Source organism: Parambassis ranga, chromosome 1 (genome assembly GCF_900634625.1).
Source record: "Parambassis ranga chromosome 1, fParRan2.1, whole genome shotgun sequence".
Lineage (NCBI taxonomy): Eukaryota > Metazoa > Chordata > Actinopteri > Ambassidae > Parambassis > Parambassis ranga.
Window position 1 is genome coordinate 18,391,519 of NC_041022.1, and position 20,783 is coordinate 18,412,301.

At 42.3% G+C, this 20,783-nt stretch overlaps 5 protein-coding genes across 7 annotated transcripts; all 5 read left to right on the top strand.

The window, feature by feature from the left end:
• Positions 1-81: 81 nt before the first annotated feature.
• tlr2 (toll-like receptor 2) lies at positions 82-3,366 on the top strand. The gene is made up of 2 exons (XM_028430745.1): positions 82-135; positions 982-3,366. The coding sequence occupies exons 1-2, from the start codon at positions 82-84 to the stop codon at positions 3,364-3,366; spliced, it is 2,439 nt and encodes an 812-aa protein (XP_028286546.1).
• A 2,286-nt stretch (positions 3,367-5,652) lies between these two features.
• Positions 5,653-7,052, top strand: percc1 (proline and glutamate rich with coiled coil 1). The gene is made up of 2 exons (XM_028414303.1): positions 5,653-5,716; positions 5,796-7,052. Exon 2 carries the CDS (start codon positions 5,811-5,813, stop codon positions 6,642-6,644), a length of 834 nt encoding a protein of 277 aa, XP_028270104.1. The 5' UTR covers positions 5,653-5,716; positions 5,796-5,810; the 3' UTR covers positions 6,645-7,052.
• A 931-nt stretch (positions 7,053-7,983) lies between these two features.
• pdia2 (protein disulfide isomerase family A, member 2) lies at positions 7,984-11,844 on the top strand. The gene is made up of 11 exons (XM_028408048.1): positions 7,984-8,275; positions 8,772-8,978; positions 9,337-9,470; positions 9,571-9,708; positions 10,096-10,212; positions 10,300-10,425; positions 10,631-10,825; positions 10,912-11,032; positions 11,240-11,418; positions 11,492-11,635; positions 11,721-11,844. Exons 1-11 carry the CDS (start codon positions 8,026-8,028, stop codon positions 11,766-11,768), a joined length of 1,659 nt encoding a protein of 552 aa, XP_028263849.1. The 5' UTR covers positions 7,984-8,025; the 3' UTR covers positions 11,769-11,844.
• Positions 11,845-12,301: 457 nt separating this feature from the next.
• On the top strand, positions 12,302-16,158 carry LOC114438188 (lipopolysaccharide-induced tumor necrosis factor-alpha factor). Of its 3 annotated transcripts, none has more exons than XM_028409390.1 (5): positions 12,302-12,393; positions 14,433-14,598; positions 14,683-14,790; positions 14,883-15,087; positions 15,164-16,158. In XM_028409390.1, the coding sequence occupies exons 2-5, from the start codon at positions 14,460-14,462 to the stop codon at positions 15,267-15,269; spliced, it is 558 nt and encodes a 185-aa protein (XP_028265191.1). In that variant the 5' UTR covers positions 12,302-12,393; positions 14,433-14,459; the 3' UTR covers positions 15,270-16,158. The 3 variants fall into 3 exon arrangements, with proteins under 3 accessions (XP_028265191.1, XP_028265183.1, XP_028265199.1); XM_028409382.1 differs by having other exon boundaries at positions 12,329-12,437; XM_028409398.1 differs by lacking the exon at positions 12,302-12,393 and adding an exon at positions 12,476-12,546.
• Positions 16,159-16,522: 364 nt separating this feature from the next.
• Positions 16,523-19,765, top strand: LOC114438211 (protein disulfide-isomerase). The gene is made up of 11 exons (XM_028409408.1): positions 16,523-16,814; positions 16,919-17,119; positions 17,356-17,480; positions 17,568-17,705; positions 17,809-17,916; positions 18,246-18,371; positions 18,456-18,653; positions 18,744-18,864; positions 19,055-19,236; positions 19,318-19,407; positions 19,523-19,765. Exons 1-11 carry the CDS (start codon positions 16,634-16,636, stop codon positions 19,604-19,606), a joined length of 1,554 nt encoding a protein of 517 aa, XP_028265209.1. The 5' UTR covers positions 16,523-16,633; the 3' UTR covers positions 19,607-19,765.
• The last annotated feature ends 1,018 nt before the right edge of the window (positions 19,766-20,783 follow it).

A 20,783-nucleotide genomic window follows, 5' to 3' on the forward strand; every position in this document is an offset into this window, starting at 1 on the left:
ATTTGTTCCTTTATAATTCCATTATTTGAGCAAATGTGAAATTAGACAGTTAGACTGACAGTCACTTTTGTGTCAAACAAAATGGCTCCTGTGTATGTCAAATGTGAGGCCCGTAACCTCCACGATCCCTGCAAAGTATAAACGTGTGGTTTTATTAGGCACCTGCCTAAACACAACAGTGACAACCAACATCCACTTCACAAAACAACCTCACAATACGTAGAAGTGAAAAACAAAATTGTTTTGTTTTGTTTTTAAAAACCCTTTTCCCAGAAGACATCTGTTCGTTATCCTATTGAGGACTGAGCACAGCCGTCAGTGGAGAGGCTGGGTACATCCGCTGCACATGAATGCCTTCAAATAGGCGTACATGTTGACTCCAAGCTCATGAAGTCCATTAAAATGTATTTTTCTAATTGGATAAGGGAACTGTTGCACTCTGAAAAGGCTCTGATCTTAGAGTTTAAACAAATTTAAGTCAGTTGACATATTTGGTTAAATTAGTTTTTTTTCACCATTCAATATTTTCTCATAGTTGAAGGGCCAGTACTCTTCTCTATATATAATTTACTTTAAATATTTCTCATTTGTTTCTGCCCCCTGTCTGCTATGCTCTAGTAAACTGTGAAACCCAACAAGTCTTGAGCATGATAAACCTAATTCTGCAAGGAAGCTGTCACGCCACTTCCTAATGCAACATCATAAATAACATGATACAGGGGATTTCTAAAAGCCTGATACATCGTGCTGTCCTTAAGATCGTGTGGAAGAATCTTCAGCTGTGAGCGAGACACTGGGTCACTAAGGTACTGTTCTCTACATGACTTTTAATGTTTTTTGAATTTATACAGAATTGATTGGGGTTAATCCAAATCCAAACAAATGATATACATGGGTTTGAATTGAAAAAACATATTAACATCACATTCAAATTTAATGGAAGCCTTAACGTCTGTTTAACGTTTGTTTTTTTTGTTTTAGATAAGAATCATGACATCTCTCATCTTTGTCCTCCTGCTGCTCTCTCGGAGCGTCTCACTCTTAAGACAACAGTGTCATCACTGTGAGCAAACCTTCTGTAACTGCTCGAGACAAAACCTGAGGAAAGTCCCTGCAGCCCCTCCAAAGCTCCTCAATGGGCTCGATGTCTCTTTCAACCAAATGGAGGAAATAGAGAACAGTGACTTTCTTGCATATGTCAATTTGAGGTCTTTGATAATGCACAACAATAGAATCAAACAGATCCATGGAGAAGCTTTTGTCCCACTGATTCATTTGGAGAAACTGGACCTGTCTTCAAACCAGCTGGAGATGTTGTCTCCTATATGGTTTAAGAACCTTTTTTGTCTTCAGTACCTAAATCTTTTGGGAAACAAATACACAACCCTGGGTTCAGGCAATCTGTTTCAGCCACTGAGAGGACTGAAGACGCTGCATGTTGGGGGACCTTTCCTCGTGTCTGTCAGTAGAAATGATTTTTCTGGCCTGATTGGTCTTGAAGAGCTGTTTTTTGATGGAAGGAATCTGCAAGAATACACAGGGGGAAGTCTACGAGAGATCAGACCTATAAGCCATGTGATCCTCGGTCTAAATGAGCCATTTCTGAGAGATCAAAAGCTGGCAGAAGCTATTCTACTGGATGCTGCACATCCAAACACAACGCTGACCTTCACCGACACATCGTTCCTCACAGATTCTCAAGTGATCCCTCTTAATGTGGTCTTTAACCTTGGCACCACCGGTGTCATTTTTAAAAATGTTAACATGTCAGTTGCAGCTTGTATGAGTCTTCTGACTTTGTTGTCAAAATCTTCTGTCAGTATGTTGGCACTTGAAGATACACAATTCTTAAAGACACCTGTGGGTGGCTCTAGAGTTCCTGTTCGTCTGGACAGCATAAGGTCTGTCATCGTAAAAAATGTCGAGATCGCCTGGTTCTACAGTTTTCCAGCACTCATCTTAATGCAGCCTCTTCTGAGGGGGGTGCGACAGGTGTCTGTGATTAAGTCCACCTTGTTTGCCATTCCTTGTGCAGCTTCCACTCATCTCATAAACCTGGAGTTTTTGGACATCAGTGATAACATCATAAGTGATTTTGCACTTCGTGAAATGATGTGTGATGGGAGTGGTGTCCTTTGCAATCTGCAGACGATCAATATCAGCAGGAATCACCTGCATTCAATCGACAGCCATCTCTTCACCAAACTGGAGAAGCTCAAAAACATCGACATGAGTGGAAACATGTTTTCACTCATGCCTGAGGCTTGTCAATGGCCTCCAAATCTCCAGTTCCTAAACCTCTCATCATCTCATCTAACAACAGCGACTCGATGTCTGCCGGTCACTTTACAGGTCCTTGACTTATCCAGAAATAAACTAACTGTGTTCAACATTGACCTTCCATTTCTCACAGAGTTACACATCTCTGAAAATATGATTGGAAGTTTGCCCAGTGGATGTTTGTACCCCCATCTTGTTTTCCTCTCCATTCAAGAAAACAACGTGCAGACATTCAGCAGCAGTGAGCTACATGATTTCAAGGTGCTGGAAACTCTGGAGGCCAGTGGCAACCCTTATGTCTGTTCATGTGACTTTGCAGCTTTTATGACAAGTGATCAGATCAGTTTAGTCACCATCAGAGATGATGTCCGGTCTTACATCTGTGACTCCCCTGGTGCCGTCAGAGGACAGAGAGTAGTAGGCGTGAGGCTGTCGGTGTTTGAGTGTCACACAGCTTTATCCTTTTCTTTACTCTGCACGGGCATCCTGGCACTCTGTCTGCTCACTGCAGGTCTGTGCCATAAGTTCAGTGTTGTGTGGTACATGAGGATGACATGGGCCTGGCTGAGAGCTAAAAGTAAACCAAAGCTAAAGAAAGGAGTGCTCCACTATGATGCCTTTGTGTCCTACAGTGAAATGGATTCTGCCTGGGTGGAGGCACATCTGGTTCCGACGCTGGAGCAGTCTGAACCACCAGTCAGACTCTGCCTTCACAAGCGAGACTTTGTTCCAGGAGGATGGGTCCTTGACAACATCATGGATGCAATAGAGAAGAGTCACACCACGCTTTTCATCCTGTCTCAGAATTTTGTCAGGAGTGAGTGGTGCAAATATGAACTGAACTACACCCATTTCCGATTGTTTGATCAAAATAATGACACGGTTGTGCTGATACTGTTAGAGCCCATTGACAAGAAAAACATCCCCAAAAGGTTCTGCAGGCTGCGCAGAGTCATGAACTCCAGGACATACTTGGAGTGGCCTCATGATGAAAACCAGATCCCTGCGTTCTGGCAAAGCCTGAGAGCTGCAATTAGAAGGCCTGAGGTTGTCAATGATAACACCAGAAATAACAATGCAGGTTAGAACTTCTTGTTCTTGTTTTTTCATTTGTTTATTCCATTTTTTAAACCTTTCAACCTGTAAGAGTTTTTCTGTGTTTCTCATGATTTATATATGTGGCCAGATACATGTTCATAATTTAGCTTTTGGATGGTTTTATACTATTTATTTGTTAGTGTGTGGAAAAAATATAAATGATTTTAAGATGATGTTTCATTTTTGTTGCATGTATTGATGTAGACATGTCTGTCCAGATAGATGTACAAAATTCTGAGTATATTTGCCATATCTGCAATAAACTGTAACAAAACAACAACAACCGGTTCCATGGCTATCACAAGGATCACAGGTATACACAATCAGATCAAAGAGAGTGTTTGTGTAATGTATTTGGGGTATTTTTACCTTTTGATGGTGCAAGTCAAGCTAGCTAGCATCTCCCTCTGATTTCTTTCTGTTTTATGGCAGGAGGTGTCCCACATTAAGCCACGTCACTGATGCCTATAGAGAAAACATGAAAAAAGCAGAATGTGAGTGTACTAGATGTGTATTTTTAACATGATATTAATATTTTGTTTTTATTTATATCGGTTTAGTTTTTGTTCCTTCCTCTTTAAATGTTTGAAGATACACACTGTAACATTTTTCTTGTGGAATTTATGAATATGTATTACACATTATGTCAATTAGAGCTGAAAATCAATATCAATCCATAAAACCATTGTCCAGACAAACAGCTATTTATTTAAATTACATCAAACTTTCATCTATTATTAATGAATCGGGTTGTTTTTTTAAAACCCTTTGTTTGTATGTATGGAAAAAAATGGACATAATGGATGCAACTTAAAACACAGGTGACTTTCTCTGTGTGTGTTTATGTGCTCGTGTGCCTAAAAGCGTGTGTAATTCATTGTCAGGCTCTTGAGAGCTGACATATTGCTGCTATTGATCTTTAGTCCTAAAATCAACACAGAAGCCTGGATACTGAAGACAGGCAGGCCAGGGGAGTCAGGGTGTCCTGATAACACACACACACACACACACACACACACACACACTCACACACACACACACACACAGTAATGCTTTACACACATACAAACAGAAGCACATGCACATGTGTACAATGCTGCAGATGTCTATAAAAATCTGATGGTGCAGGACTGAAAATGATCAAATAATGACTATAATTACACATCACTTACATGTACATAGTACATGTTGACCTACAGACACTGGGCAGTCCAAACTCAAAACATTACACATAATGTTATGATAGTAAATGTGAGAACAGGTCAATACAGAACATATTCCTCCATCCATTAATGTGTTCTTTTTACCGCTTAAGGAAAAGCTTGTTCTTATTCTGTACTTTTGTCGAGCATGTAGTTGTTTGTTTGTATTACAATGCATAGGTGCAGTGTTCTGATTAGATACAGTAACATCAGTACAGTGAATCTGATCTAATAACATAACATGTAGACAGTTTGTCATCAAAAAAAGGTATCGCACTACTGATCGCACTACAAATTGAGCCTGAAGCATAGTGTCACACACTATAGCCCTCTAATATAAGTGCACAGCAACAAGATATACACATCTGCTTAGTTATATGTCATCAGTTATGATAGGAAGCAAAATGTGTATAAAAAAGTGTTTGATTCTATAAATTATGTAAATACGAATTTCTGTTACAATCAAGGACCATGACAAAGCAGTGAAATGATCCTGCTGACAGGAGGTGTTTGGTGCAGCCAAACCGGATGATGATGGACAATATGATGAGACATACTGTCCATCATGCACTGGTATATGAATATGAAGACGTGAATTTAGTCTCTTTCATTCTTGCAGGCATACATCCTCTGATAAAGTTTGTCAGTTAGCGTTAATGTGTGTCCCAAACATCACATCCTGTCCGAGTTGTACCACATCTCAGTGTGGTGTTGTGGGTCACTGTGGGTCTCTGTGGGTTCAGAGTGTTCCCCTTTAAAAGTCAAAACAGCGTGTAATTTGATTTCATGCTCTTTTATCCTTTAACTAGTCTGATAACAGAGATGGAAAAAAGCAATGATGTGTTTGTGTGTGTGTAACAACTCTTGGTCGTCCCCTAGCAGAGGATCCATTAGCCTCAGACCCCCTCCCCAGTTGCCCAGTGATAAAGTAAACAAAGTGTGTTTGACCAGTCCAGCATGCAAATATTTGGTCTGGCAGCCGCATCATCTGAGGTGAGACACACACACATTTGCAGCCGTGTGCTGAGGTATATATACAGAGACAACACGGCTGATCACTATTACATACGCACACAGGTGCACGGAACAGTGGGTCCATCAGTCATAGACTGAATCTCTGATTTGCTCTTCATAAGGTAACAAAACCTTTCAGCCAATTTAACATCATTTTCTCTCCCATTAGATTCTCACCTTTCCTCCTCTGTGTCTCTCCAGGGTTATAATCCAAATATGGCTGCAGGTGTCATCAGGAACTTCCTCATCCAGGCCCCGACTCCAGCCTACAAGCCCATGATTTTCCAACACTCTCCATGTAAGCGGGATGAAGAAGAGAAGCAGCACACAACGCTAGAGGAGAGACGAGATGAAGATGAAAGAGAAGAAGAGGATGAGGACGAAGAGTCTGAGGTTCATGAGGAAGAGGAGGAGGAGGAGGAGGAATGCTTGGATGAGGTGTTCCTAAACCCTGCTCACTACACCTTTGATGTAACCAAGCAGCTGCTGAGGTTTGCAGACCTCATCAGTCGTGATGTCCAGCGGTATTTCGGTCACTGCTCTGGTGACCAAGAAGCTTGTGACATCTACAGCGACTCCATCTCTATCACAACCAGCGGACGCCTGCGTTACTATGATGACCTGCTGAGAATAGCAAGAGCAGGAAGCCCAGAGGAGCGCGAAAACAGCTTTGTGACTCATGCTGAGGAACAAGGGTTCATGTGCAACAGTGGCCTGGGACCCCTAGCTGAACTGTTTGACCACAGGGGCCTGAGTCGAGGTCGAGGCCAACCAATGATCAAGAGGCATCTCCCACTCAGCTTTTGGACTGAGCCGAACCCCTGCTGCTCATTGCTCAGCTTCACTAACACACCTGACATACACACAGGTGGTACGCCTTCACAAACCAGCACAAACATAGAAGTTAACAATCACTACAGCCTGCTTGTGCACCACAGCACGCACACTATCGACAGCACCCAGCTGGACTTCAGCGACCTGTTGGCAAACTGGGATCCAAACCCAGAGTTGACTCACACACTTACAGAGAACACACACCTGCAGCATTGACACACACATTCCTGCCGAGTGGGAAAAATGACTCCACTTATGTTACGACTGCTAAAAAATGTAATAAAAAGAAAAAACAAATGGGAACAGGCTGGTGTGTTGTAAACAGTCTTTGATTTCAAGGGTCTAAAAGGGGGCATGGTGGCCTGATGTTTGACAGCACAAATATGACTGAATACATCTGTAGGTGTAGTCAATATTCATTAGCAGCTGGAGTACTTGTTGATGCCAACAGACTGAATAAATCAGGAAGGCTGGCTCTGTCATTGACTGCACACAGGAGACATTTGAAACAGTGGTGGAGAGGAGGACACTAAACAAACTGTTATCCACCATGGATGACCCCGACCACCCTCTCCTCCCTGTGCTGGACAGACAACGGAGCGCATACAGATCGCTACCGACAATGTTTCCTGCTTCATGGCATTAAACTGTATAACACCTCATCTTTGTTGTAACTGACAAATGTTTCACATGGCTTAGCACCTCAATGGCACAATGTTGTATTTGTACATATATTTTATATCACTTTTTTCTTGTAAATAATGTTTATACTGTTTTCTTTACCTTTATAGAACAATGTTTAGTATGCTGAGAGCCTGTATATTGCTGCTGTAACAAATCCCCCAGCTATGGATTAATAAAGTACTTCTATTCTGATTTATCCTATTCTATTCTATTCTGCATAAACACAGTATCTTTACAGCACTTTTAGAGATGCAGCTCTCCTTAGTGAGCAGGAAAAACTTGTAATTGCGATATATATTTAGTCTATATAGTGTTTATTAATGTACATTAATGTATTTCTTTGTAAATAAACGAGTTAGTCATCCTCAACTAACTGTCAACTACTGTCATATAGTTTTCATTAGGTGCTTTGCTTAGATACCGGTCTGTGTGTCCTCACAGAGATGAAGGTATGTGCATTATATATATTTATAAAGATGCAAAAAAAAGAACGTGTTACGTAAGTCACCACCTGTCGCCAAATGAGGTACAAAATAATGTAGCCTTATGTGTATGTAGTTACGTATGTTACGTACTTATGTGATCCTTTAATGAAATTCTATTCTTATGCATAAATGGGTTCTTATGGTAACACACCCCACACAAGCTGTTCAGTTATTGATGCATGTTCTATCACACCTCTCCTCCTCTCTCTCTCACTTCCATCCCCTCTGTTCAATATACCTCCTCTTCTCGTCTTTTACCCGGCCAGAATGTCCTCCCCCCTGTGAAGAGTAACATGTGATTGGCTGAGAGAGAAGGCCAGTCACATTTCGACACACACTCTCCATCTTAGATAAATGAACTCCATGTGCACTGAAGGTTTCCTACACCTGTGCAGAGGTATCAGAGCAGCTGAGACAGACACACAGCCATGAGGACGCACAAGCTTTTGTTCATAAGTCTGCTGGGCCTTCTGCTGGGGACGTTCTGCATCCAGGCTGATGACGACAAATCCCCAGAAGAGACACCAAAGGAGACAACGGAAGAGACAGAGGACTCCGAAGAGCCGCCAAAGAAAGAAAAAACAACAGAGACAGAGGAGGAGAAAGATGTCTTGATTCTACACATCAACAACTTTGCCAGAGCTCTCAGCGAGAACCAGTTTTTACTGGTTGAATTCTGTAAGCAGTTGTAAATTAACAGGCAGTTATAATAATAATTGTAACACACTACAATAATATAACAGCAACATATGTTGATGTAAATCATGGCAATTTGGTTAGAAATGGCTATTTTTGTACAGAAACCATGCACATATTATACAAAAGCTACAGAAACATCTAAACTGTTTTTCACTGTGTAATTTGTTGTTGACATTTTTCACTTTTTTCCCGACTGCAATGAGGCACTGTTATGCAAATGTGCATACACGTGGCACATCCCGTCCAGATGTTGTCCTGGTTCAACTCTCCCACAGAGGAGATCAGCGTCATGAGTAGAGAGGTCATGACCAGGAAAGAGCAAGTGGGATAAAGGCTGAGCCCAACTGCCACTTCTCATATCAGCAACTCATTTCCATGAGTATCTGACAGCAACAGAGCAGAAGGCTGCTGCTTTTAATCAGTTTTTTCCCTGTAAGTTACAAAGACAATACAATGTGTCTGTGTCTGTGTGTAGATGCTCCCTGGTGCGGTCACTGTAAACAGCTGGAGCCAGTTTATGCTGAGGCTGCTGGGAAGCTGAAGAAAGAGGAACCGGTGATGCGACTGGCAAAAGTTGATGCCACAGAGGAGAAAGAGCTGGCCGAAGAATTCGATATCGGAGGATTCCCCACTCTGAAACTGTTCATCAACGGAGACCGCAAACAGCCTGTTGACTACACTGGTAAAGACACACAAACACATGACACAGGTCATAGGTCATGGTAGATGAATAGGTCCATAGTGCATGCTGCATATGTTAAAGACACATACCTGTCATTCTAGACAGGCAATTTGAAACATAAGCATGTAGCATGAAAAGTTCTTTAAGCTATATAGTTCCAGCCTCTGTGAAACCTGTACAATTATTCACATTCTATGTGAAAGGGAGGGGTAGCATTAGCATGGGTTAGCTGAGGAAGCTGATGTGTCAGAAGTTTAAAAATCAGGTATGTCTAAAAGATTTTATTCATACATGTGTGTGTTTTACTGTCACCCACTGGGATAATATGTGATTTTATTTGTTTGTGTGTGTTTTCCAGGTAAGAGGTCAGTGGAGGGAATAATCCAGTGGATGAAGCGTCGTGCTGGCCCCGGTGCCCCAGTTGTCGACTCTGTTGTCAATGCTGCTCAGTTCATTGATGCCCATAACATCAGTGTTGTAGGATTCTTTGATGTATGTGTTTTTTGTCTGTTTAATCCTCTTAACATTTTGGACACACTGATCAATCAATCATGTGTAACATGTCGTGTCATCCTCTTATTCCCTCCTGCAGAATGTGGAAAGTGAGGCAGCCAAAGTTTTCAAAGAGGTTGCTTATGACATGACTGGCGTAGAGTTTGCCATCACTGCGACCCCTGAGGTTTTCCAGAAGTATGAGGTGAAAGCCAGCACTGTGGTGCTCTTTAAAAAGGTATGTGTTTTATAGAGGAGCAGCGGAAACATGCAAAATATTGTGATGTGCTGGCTTTGCTGCCATCTAGTGCCCAGCTATGGACAGTGCTGTATGAAGCCAAATTTTTCTTTATTTGTAACTAAACAACTATAAAGAGACTATCTGGGCACTTACTGGGTTCTGTTTGAGTTCAATCTGCAGATTAGTTTTGGTTTTGTGTCATCAGTCAATATAACCTTATAATAATATGAAAACAAACATCACATCCTCACAGGGACCTCCTATAATAAGCTGAAACCTGCAACTGTTTGTTATTATACTTGCTATAATTGTTTAAAAGTATAAAAGTTTAAAACCTAATTTTATGCTGGTTGACCAAACAACACAATTCTGTGTGTTTGTTAGTTTGATGATGGCAGAGCAGACTTTGTGGTGTCAGAAGATGGGAAACTAGACAAAACCAATCTGACCACGTTCATCAAGGAAAACAGTCTGGAGCTGATCATCCCATTCAGTCAGGAGGTAACACACACATGAATACAAAATTCAAATGAAATGTGAAATTTTATTGAAATGATTTTGTGTGTCTGTGTGTGTGTGTATTTTTAGACAGCAGATAAGATCTTCACCTCTTCAATTGTCCTGCACTGCCTGCTGTTCATCAACTCCTCTGTGGAGAGTCAGACACGCCTGGTGGACGAATCCAGGACTGTTGCCAAAGAGTTCAAGGGCAAGGTAACAACCACACCTGGGGTGTGTGTGTGTGTGTACATGTGTGGATATTTACCATGATGTGACATATTGAACTAGGTGGGAGATAAAGCTGGCTGCACAGTCACAGTGTTGGGACGATGTGATTTCTCCTTCAGCTTTAAGGTGAAGAATCTGATGTCCTCTGAAGTGATGGTAACACGACTTTGTGTGTGTGTGTGTTATGCAGATGCTGTTTGTTAAGATTGATGTGACAGCAGCCTTGGCACATGTGTTAAAATACTTTGGCGTGTCTGAGAATGATGCCCCCACCGTACGCCTCATCAATATGGAGACATCAAACAAGTTCAACATTGCCTCTGGGGATCTGACAGTAAATTCACTGAGACAGTTGTGCCAGGAGGTTGTGGACGGCACTGCCAAGGTAACACACACAAACAAGCGGGGACTTTACAGATTCAGTCACACAGCAGCATTAAACCCAGTTACATTTGTTACTTTGTGCTCCAGCCCTACTATCGGTCTGAGGAGATTCCAGAGGACTGGAACAAAGGACCAGTTAAGGTCCTGGTGGGCAAGAACTTCGGCTCTGTTGCTCTGGACCCAACCAAAAATGTCTTTGTGGAGTTTTGTAAGTCAGTCTGCACAACAACTAGATTTCCAACTAAAAAAAATCTTTAAACTTACTTAATCACTGTTTGATAAAAGGCACCTCATCATCTAATGTATCTGAGTGCTACATCAATACATGGTTGTTTTCTTCATACTCTTTTCATAATTTTGTACTGCACCTTTAATTCAGTAGAGACACACATTGCTTAAATAACCCCCTCTCCAGATGCTCCATGGTGTGGACACTGCAAGGAACTGACTCCCATCTGGGACCAGCTGGGTGAGAAATATGCTGACCATGATGACATCATCATAGCCAAGATGGATGCTACAGCTAACGAAGTGGAGTCTGTCCCCATTGACGGATTTCCTACACTCAAGTATTTCCCAGCTGAAGGCAAAGAGGTACACACACACACACACACAGTCTACAGCTAATAGACAGTTCTACAATTTTCTTTCTATCTTTGCTTCCCAGGTGATCACCTACACTGGGAACAGGGATTTGGAGACACTTTCTAAGTTTCTGGATGCTGGAGGAGTGCTCCCTGAGGCCGAAACTGATGAGGATGAAGGAGAAGAACAAGAGGAGGATGAAGGAGATGAAAACGCTGACAGCAAGGTTTGTGGTTTTTCCTGCAACTTCTTTATATTTTTCTAATAAAAATAGCTCAACTGAAAGCTCTCGCTTTTTTTTTATGTCTTAGGAGACTGATGAGTCTGCATCCAACCAAACCTCCAAAGATGAGCTGTAATGTCTCTTTTCAGCCAGTCCTGATCAACCTAGCATCTTCCAATTTTCCTAATAAAACTGACACAAGTTTAAAAGTGTTGCATGGTCATGACAATTCTTAGTTTCCTTTCAAAGGGAATGACACTCAGTCAGTGGCAATGAAAAAAAAGCGGAGAAGGAAAGAGTTTTGTTGTTTATTTACAGTTACGCTACAGTCCATTTACGTACTTGAAGACACCTACATGTACTCAGTGCTGTCAGTCATATCAGGATTTACAGCTCCTCACTGTAAAAAAGGTAGAGTTAAACAACCTCTAATAGCAATCAGCCTATGTAAACCCAATGATGTGGAAATTAAAAGATGAAATAAATACATTTATTTATTAAAAAATGTGAAAGATACATGTAATATGTACAACATTTCCTGCTGAACTGTGATGACATGAAGTAAAATACTTCAAATAAGGTAAATGAAGGTAAAGGGATGCATTCTAGAGATGGGCATACGGGTGTAAAGTCACATGGGGTGGAGCAGGTGACTGCACTGTGTATAGAGGGCTGGTTTCAACTTGTGAGAAGCAAAATGTTTCTAATTCCAGAGGAGAACAGGTCCAACAGGCTGTGATGTCACAGCTCTCAATGACATGGTACGTCATTCCTCTTTCCAGCCGCGCTTCCTCCTTTCACCAAGGTAAGGCCACTGCTTTTATCACACTGTTTAGAGAGTGAATGAGGACCCACTGTATACCCCTGCAGATAGCTCTGCTGGTGGCATTTGGAGCGTGCATGAGGTGGGGCAGGTTGGTGCCTGTTTGGATCAGACACAACGGCGGCTTGAATGTGTTTTGTTTACATAAGAGCAGAGTCCTATTTGAGCTAGAATTACTTGGCTGCATTCAGCGGGCGTGTTTATTGGGTGATACTGTTGGTTTTAGGTGACATATCAGCAGGAATAGACGCAGACACCTTTCAGGGTGGCTTGTGTTCAGCGTTATAGGTTATAATGACACTAAGTTGTGTTAGACATCTATCGATCCAAATCTATGCTGCTGTTTTAAAATTGTGTTGTTTGGACTCTAAGGTGATGAATGCTGGACACCCACTGATTTCAAACATACATACTGTATGTGGTTTGTCAGCCATAGGGACGATACAAACAGCAGAACTGGAGCAACCGACTCACCAGCAACATAATGCGACATCTAACACTCAAAGAATCTTCAGTAGTGACAACTGATTGACTGATTATTTTCAGGATCAACCTCACTTGGACATCACTTAGTTTTGTTTTTATCTAAGGCAGCAGTGCCATTAGTGTCCCTGGATCAGCTCTATCTAATCAAACTGTCTCATTACGTTTGGAAACAGGGTCCAAAACCAACTGTGAGACTACAATCCATGACCACAAAGGTCATTAACACCAGTAGGACTCTACACTGCTCAGAAACACATAAAGGGAGTCACTCTTCTGTGAAATCAGCCTGTCCAGTTAGGATCAACACTGATTGTGAATCAGTTTCAGCTGCTGTTGTGCAAATGGAACAGACAACAGGTGGAAATGAGAGGCAGTTATCAAGACAGCCCTATAAAGGAGAGGTTCTGCAGGTGCTGACCACAGACCATTTCTCTGCTCTCATCCTTTCTGCCTGATGTTTGATCACTTTTGCATTTTGTCAGTGCTCTCACCCCTAGAGGTAGCATGAGGCGGTGTCTACAACCCACAAAGTTGCTCAGGTAGTGCAGGTCATGCAGGATGGCACATCAATGAGAGCTGTGGCAAGAAGGTTTACTGTGTCTGTCAGCACAGTGTCCAGAGCATGGAGGAGATACCAGGAGACAGGAAGAGGGCCATAGGAAGGCAACAACCCAGCAGCAGGACCGCTACCTTCTCCTTTGTGGAAGGAGGAACAGGAGGAGCACTCCCAGAGCCCTGCAACATGACCTCCAGCAGGCCACTAATATGCATGTTTCTACTCAAACTGTCAGAAACAGAGTCCATGAGGGTGGTATGAGGTCCCGACGTCCACAAGTGGGGCTTGTGCTTACAGCCCAACACTGCAGGGCGATTGGCATTAGCCAGAAAACTCCAAGATTCACCATCGGCGCCCTGTGCTCTTCATGGATGAGAGCAGGTTCACACTGAGCACATGTGACAGACGTGACAGTGGAGGAGTGACGTGGAAAACGTTCTGCTGCCTGCAACATCCTCCAGCATGACCGGTTTGGTGGTGGGTCAGTAATGGTGTGGGGAGGCATTTCTTTGGAGGCACAGCCCTCCATGTGCTAGCCAGAGGTACCCTGACTGCCATTAGGTACCAGGATGAGATCCTCAGACCCATTGCGAGACCATATGCTGGTGTAGTGGGTCCTGGGTTCCTTTTGATGCATGACAATGCTAGGCCTCATGTGGCTGAAGTGTGTCAGCAGTTCCTGCATGATGAAGGCACTGATGCTATGGACTGGCCTGCCCGTTCCCCAGACCTGAATCCAAATCAGCACATCTGGGACATCATGTCTCATACTTTTCATGTGTTGTTTTCTCAGCAGACATTCTGATACTTTGGACTTTACATGGGCATGCCTTTCACATGTTAAGCATTAATGGTTAGGACTCATGTAAAAGGCATGTTCAACATACTTTTTGTTCCACTCTTATCTATATCTCTGCTTCATTTTTTATCACCAGCATCCTGCCTGACTGGATGATCTCTCGATGGAACCCCCTTCATATGAGGAGGCCAGTCGCCAACCTTCTGCTCAGGACAGGCAAGCCTTTAATTTCTCTCCTCCCCCTGCATACAACACCTCTCTCCCGACCCCACCAACACCTCCTCCCAGCTACGGAGAAGCAGGTAAAACACTGATTTTTGCTGCTGGATTTTATATGGTATCAGCTTATTCTCAATCTCATTTAATATTATTTTTATTGTTTTTAGTCACAACCCAGCCAGATCCCTTTCCTATCCTGACTCCACCTTCTGGGTCAGCAGCTGTTACTGCACCTCCCAGAAACACAAGGACCACCATCCATCCACTCACACAAAGTACCCTGACAACATCTACTGTTAACAACCTGCCTGCACCCTGTTTGTTTTCCTTTCACCCCTGATATGCTCCTCTCTCTTCTGATTGGCAGTCGGTGTACGGCAGCCTATCAGCAGCAGACATGCTCAAACAGCTGTGGTGACCCAGCCACAGCCCGTTCCCATTTCAGTGGCATGTCTGAGAGATTCCCCCGGTTTGGTATGCTGCCCACACTGCCACCACATTGTCACCAGTAAAGTCATATACACCCCTGGGAAGGCTGCTTGGTGCATGTGTATCCTTCTCACGCTTATGGGGTGAGAAGAAAAAACACACAGTAGTATTATATATCCACGTCCAACAAAGCTTCACCTGTGTGCTTCTGTGTTTCAGGCTGATCTGCGGTTTCTGTCTGATTCCGTTGATGGTGCGTGGGCTGCAAGATGCACATCATTCTTGTCCTCAGTGTGGAAAACCCCTGCATGTTTACCAGCGGTGACGCCTGTCTTATCAGTCCACACCAAAGCTGATCACATTACAGGACAGGTCTACACTGCAGGAGCATTTTTTGTTATGTCTACCTGTCACTGATGGACTAGAATCCAATTCTTCACAAGCATAAAAATGAAAGAAAATATTTGTTTTCATTTTTTTAAACTTATCACTAAACTTTGCACTTATTTCTATGAAAGGACAGGTGATGATTATTACACTTGATTTTTTTTATTCTAATAAGACTAATGCTCAGACCAAATTGATTACTTGATTGATTCATATATTTTTTATACATTTTTGCTTGCTGTAAATCATTTATTTAAAACCATTTACTGACAAATATAAATACATATAGTGCTTTAACTTTATCCTTGTGGTTCATAGGATGCATATCACATACTATATGAAGTGTTTCAGCTAGTGAAGTTGAGTTGTAATGATGCTCCATTACCTTCACCTCACTCTTTTGAATGCTTAGCTTAGCTTAGCATAGCTGCTTAGCAGCAGGAGGTCTTTTTGATAGGTATATTGATAGCTCCAGCAGGTCTGTTGTTGCCACTAAATGTATCCTCATTTGTGTTTAAATTTCTAAACTATCTATCTATCTGTCTATCATTCATCCTGAATAATATCTGTTAACAAATTTCAGCACACCTGCAGCTAAACAGCATGTCTTATGTACTGTTAGCCAGAAACACCACAGACCAAATTTGCATATGGAATAGATGTTGGGCTTGAAATAGGGGTGGTGCTGAAATAGGCAAATGTTACATTACATTTGGTTTTTGCAAGCTCTTTTCTCTCTATGTGCTAAGCTAAGCTGGGCGTTTTTAGTGCACAAACAATCTGTCTCTGACACTTGGAAAACTGTAGACCTAATGTGGGTGTGTGGAATGGGATACAAGGTGATGGCAGTGTCAGTACTGCAGCATAATGACTGATTAAATATCTCTGCACAATGTTGGCTTAACTTTTATTTTAATCAATGTTGTTATTCTATCATGTTGATAGGAAAATAAGCATGGTCTTTGACAAAGCTGGACAGTAGTTTTATCTGGGTTATATACTCCTCACGCGTTGGAGTGACTGTTTCTTTAAATGTTTCTACTTTAATCTTCAAGGCTACCACAGTTAGGTAAAGGGCAATTAGATATTAGTGATATGGCTGATATGCATACAGCCAATAGCAGAAATACAGCAGGGCTTAGATAGGAAAGTTAATCAGCTACAGACTGTAGGTTCGTGTTGGCAGATAACAAAAGCATTCACACTACCTGCTCAGCGCTGCCTTACCTTCCACCACTCCCTCTGTGCCTTCCCGTCAAGCTTGTTCCAGTGTCCAGTTTGACAGTCCGTGGGTGAACCGACATGAAGAGGCCTTTGCTGCTGGGCATGGCGGCCTTCTGTCTATGCGTGTTTGCTGCCGCTGACACACAATCAGACCCTGAGGGAGACGAATCACTCTCCATGAAGGATGGAGTTTTACAGCTGAGAAAAGGAAATTTCAACAGGGCGCTGAGAAAATACAAGCAGCTGCTGGTATTTTTCTGTAAGTTCCACAAAAGACTTATACCAAAGACTTTAGGAGTGTTTATGTGCTTTGTCAGGGCTTTGTACCTTCTTCTTACATTACCTGCTCTGTGTGTCTGTCAGATTCTCCTCTGTATGGGGAAGGCCACCGTGTATCAGCAGTGTTTGAGAGCGCTGCTGCCGAGCTTCAGGGGTCAGAGGTCAAACTGGCAGTGGTGGATGTGACAAAGGAGAAGGACCTGGCTAAAGAGCTCAACGCAACAGATCACTCCATGATCAGACTGTACCTCTCTGGAGATAAACACAACCCTGCACCCTGCCCTGGTATGTGACAAAGATATTACAATGTATGATTTATGGAGATCTTGTAGCAGGTGTAGCAGAGATATTCCACAGGACATAGAGATCACCACTGAACAATAAGTCATTCAGATGATTTCCTCATTGAATTATTTAATCTAACTCCTGACGCAAATCAATGCTTCTATCAGAAATTAAAGAGTTGTTTGATCTTTCAAGATTGAATACAAGCTGATTAATTTTCCTGGATTTTGATGAAGTTCCTCAGAGCCCAGCTTCTATCCTCACCTGGCTGAAAAGAAGGGAGGGATCTGCTGCTGACCTCATCACAGATCTCAGCCAATCAGAGGCCTCAGAGGAGCTGACAGTGGTTGGATTCTTTAAGGTGATTTAAATATTATTCTCTTTGATATTATCTTTAATTTGGCTTTACATAAATGTAAGTGTGTGTGTGTGTGTTTTGTTTGTGTAGGAGCTGAACCATGAGTATGTCCAGATGTTCTACGCCATGGCGATCGACCTTCCAGATGTGAGCTTTGCTGTGACACAAAGCGATGAAGTCATCAGCAAATATGGCCTCACACATGATGTTGTTCTCCTGTTTAAAAAGGTCCTTTGCATTTACCTCACACAAATATACAACCTCACAAGGACCAAATATCAGGCCAGCCGTGTCTTGCTGTCTTACCTGTGTGTCTCTGTGTGTGCTGCAGTCCCAGCTCATCCAGACATATAAAATAATGCCTCAGACATCTAAAGAGGAGCTGATCGCCTTCATCACTGTCTATCGGATGGACCCAGTCACTGAGTACAACGGCCAGGTAGTGCAGTCCCTCACCAGCAAACTGATTTTATGGATGTACACAATTATTACATGATCCGATGCTTACTTTCTGCTCTTATGACGTTTGTCATACACAGGTTTAGATTAGAGAACAATCATAGCTAACAGCAGTGTGACATGTTGATGTCCAGTGCTTTATTGTCCACTCCACCTACCCTTACCTCATTTCTGTAACACCCTCTTCTAGACTTCAAATACTGTCATGTGTCACCAGAGGCCATTGAATAAAAACAAGCTACAACTGAATTGCAGTGCGTTTTCACCTGTCAATGTGAATCTTTGAGTCTTTTCTCTCCTCTCTTTCAGACAGCCACTCAGATCTTGTCTTCGCCCGTGTTAAACCACGTACTTCTCTTTGTGGACAAAAGTTCTGCGGACTTTGCAGAGATTTTCTCTGCGTTTAACAGCACCGCAGAGGCGTTCAGGCTAAAGGTACACCATACATGCACCGATGATGCATTTCCTGGTCAGTGGCTGTACAGAGTAATACATAAAGGTGTGTGTGTCTGTACTCAGATTTTGTTTGTCTTGGTGGATGTGGGTGAAACCCGTAACGGCAGAATCATGGAGTACTTCCGTGTTCGGGACTTTGAGGCTCCTCTCATCCGAATGGTTAACATGACAGATCATGTGACCTACCACCTGCCCTCTGACACACTAAATGAAGAGGTCATAAAAAAGTTCTGTCAGTCCTACCTGGAGGGTAAAGCTAAGGTAACCCACACTCAGTTACACTGTGTGAGAGATGGCAGAAGCTGAGGCCACAGACTGACTTGATGTGTTTAACGTGCATGTGTGTAACAGCCCAAGATGCAGAGTGAACCCATACCTGAGGGATGGGACGAAAAGCCTGTGAAGGAGCTGGTGGGAATGACTCTGGAGAAAGTTGCCTTTCACCCGAACAAAACCGTATTTGTTCTGTGCTGTAAGTACACACACTGCATTTTAACAGTGTTTATAAAAGGTCATTTCAGACCTTTAATAGGCAGGGGTCACATATTCATTGTAGTCTTATCACAGCAATATAAAACAGTGTATACATTTTCACACTTTTTCACAAAAATAAGCATCTCTTTACATCTCTTTACATCTGTATATCTTTGTTTGTATTTCAGATCTGCCCTACAGCCAGGAGTCCCGCGCTCTTTTTCCTCTGTGGGAGGAACTAGCTGCGGCGTTCAAAGAGCGAGAGGACGTGATCATTGCTCGTATCGATGCCTCGGCAAATGACATCAACATGTCCATGCAGGGGGGATACCCATCACTCTGTCTGTTTCCTGCCCTGTATTCTGAAAGGGTATGAAATGTCCACATAAAGCTGATGTGGGGATGTTTGACGTCATATTGCAGTGAGTGTGTTGATCTGTGTTTCTGTCAGGTCGTGGTTTACACTGGCAAGAGGAAGATAAAAGACCTGGTTAAATTTGTAGATAAAGAGATGGAGAAAGCCAAAAAATACAGAGTCAAGGTAAATAATCCTCCTCATCCATCTGCTGTGAGCTTACACAGCTGTGTGTGTGTGTGTTTGTCTGTGTCTGTGACAGTTAAAGTTAAAAATAAATGCATCTGCTTCTTGTCTCCAGGAGGATGAAGACAGGATGAAGTACATGAAGGCCCTCAAAGATGAAGAGGCAAAAAAAGCCAACAAAACCAAAGATGAGCTTTAAAACAAAGACACTACAGTGTGTGTGTGTGTGTGTGTGTGTGTGTGTGTGTGTGTGTGTGTCACATCCTTTAGTCTATGCCTTTTTAAACATGGTTTTAACATGGAATTTGTTTTATCTGCTCAGCTAAAGTGCTGTGATAAAGTTTTCATTTAAATCCTCTGATGGCTACAAAACTTTGTCTTCATTTAACATCAGCTTCTGTCATGTTTACTTATCTTTTTCAACTGGAAGCTACAAAAAATTAAGAAAGGTACAACATAGTGTAAATTATAAATAATATTCAGCATTAAGAACTTTCACAAAGAACATTTGCCTTTGGTTGTTCTATATTTTCTGCAGTCATATTTTAAAATTTATGACATACCCTTTGAATACACATCACACTAATATGCAGGGTAAAAAAAATATGTGTGGGTAAAACTTAGACATATTGTGTGCTCTCCAGCATCAGCTTACGATTAGCAGAAACCAGAGGGATCCATGTGCTTCCATCACAGTTATGGACTTACAGCTCCACTTGGGGAGTAGACACAACAAAACAAACTCATTTTGGTTGCTTGCATCTGCAGTGTCATGCTGTCGGCCTCTGCCAGATACAACAGATCATAGGTGAGCATGGAGACATAGACAGACTTTGCTTCATAGATCAGGTTCACGGATGTGGCTCATGTCCACCTGTCAGCCCTTTTGGTGCGCCTTCACAATTGAACTCTTAGGCCTGGTTTGTTATGTCTATGATGTGCACCTCCCACATCAACTGGGATTGGTACTTCTGGTAGCATCATGTTGTTGTAGATGCTGTATTTGGAGTTAATAATAGGCAACAAATTCTCAAATCTATCTGCCAACATCCCAAAATATCAGTGGAACCGGTGGTCAGACCCATCTGTTCAGTTAAACAAAGAGGACAAAAGAAGCGCACTGACATGGATTTTGTGGTCTAATTATAGAGGGAAGCACAAGTATAAATGTGTATGATGGTTATGTAATTGGGTTCAGGCAGCAGGTATCTCCCCACCAGCAGGGGGCGACCAACCATTTTCAGAGCAACGCTGAACGGTCCTAACCCCAACCAGACGCAAAAAGTTACCATTTTATAAATAAGTAAATAAACGGTTGTGAATTTTAGCTGAGGTGAAAAAAGATATACTGCACAACTGTGTCACTTTTAATGACA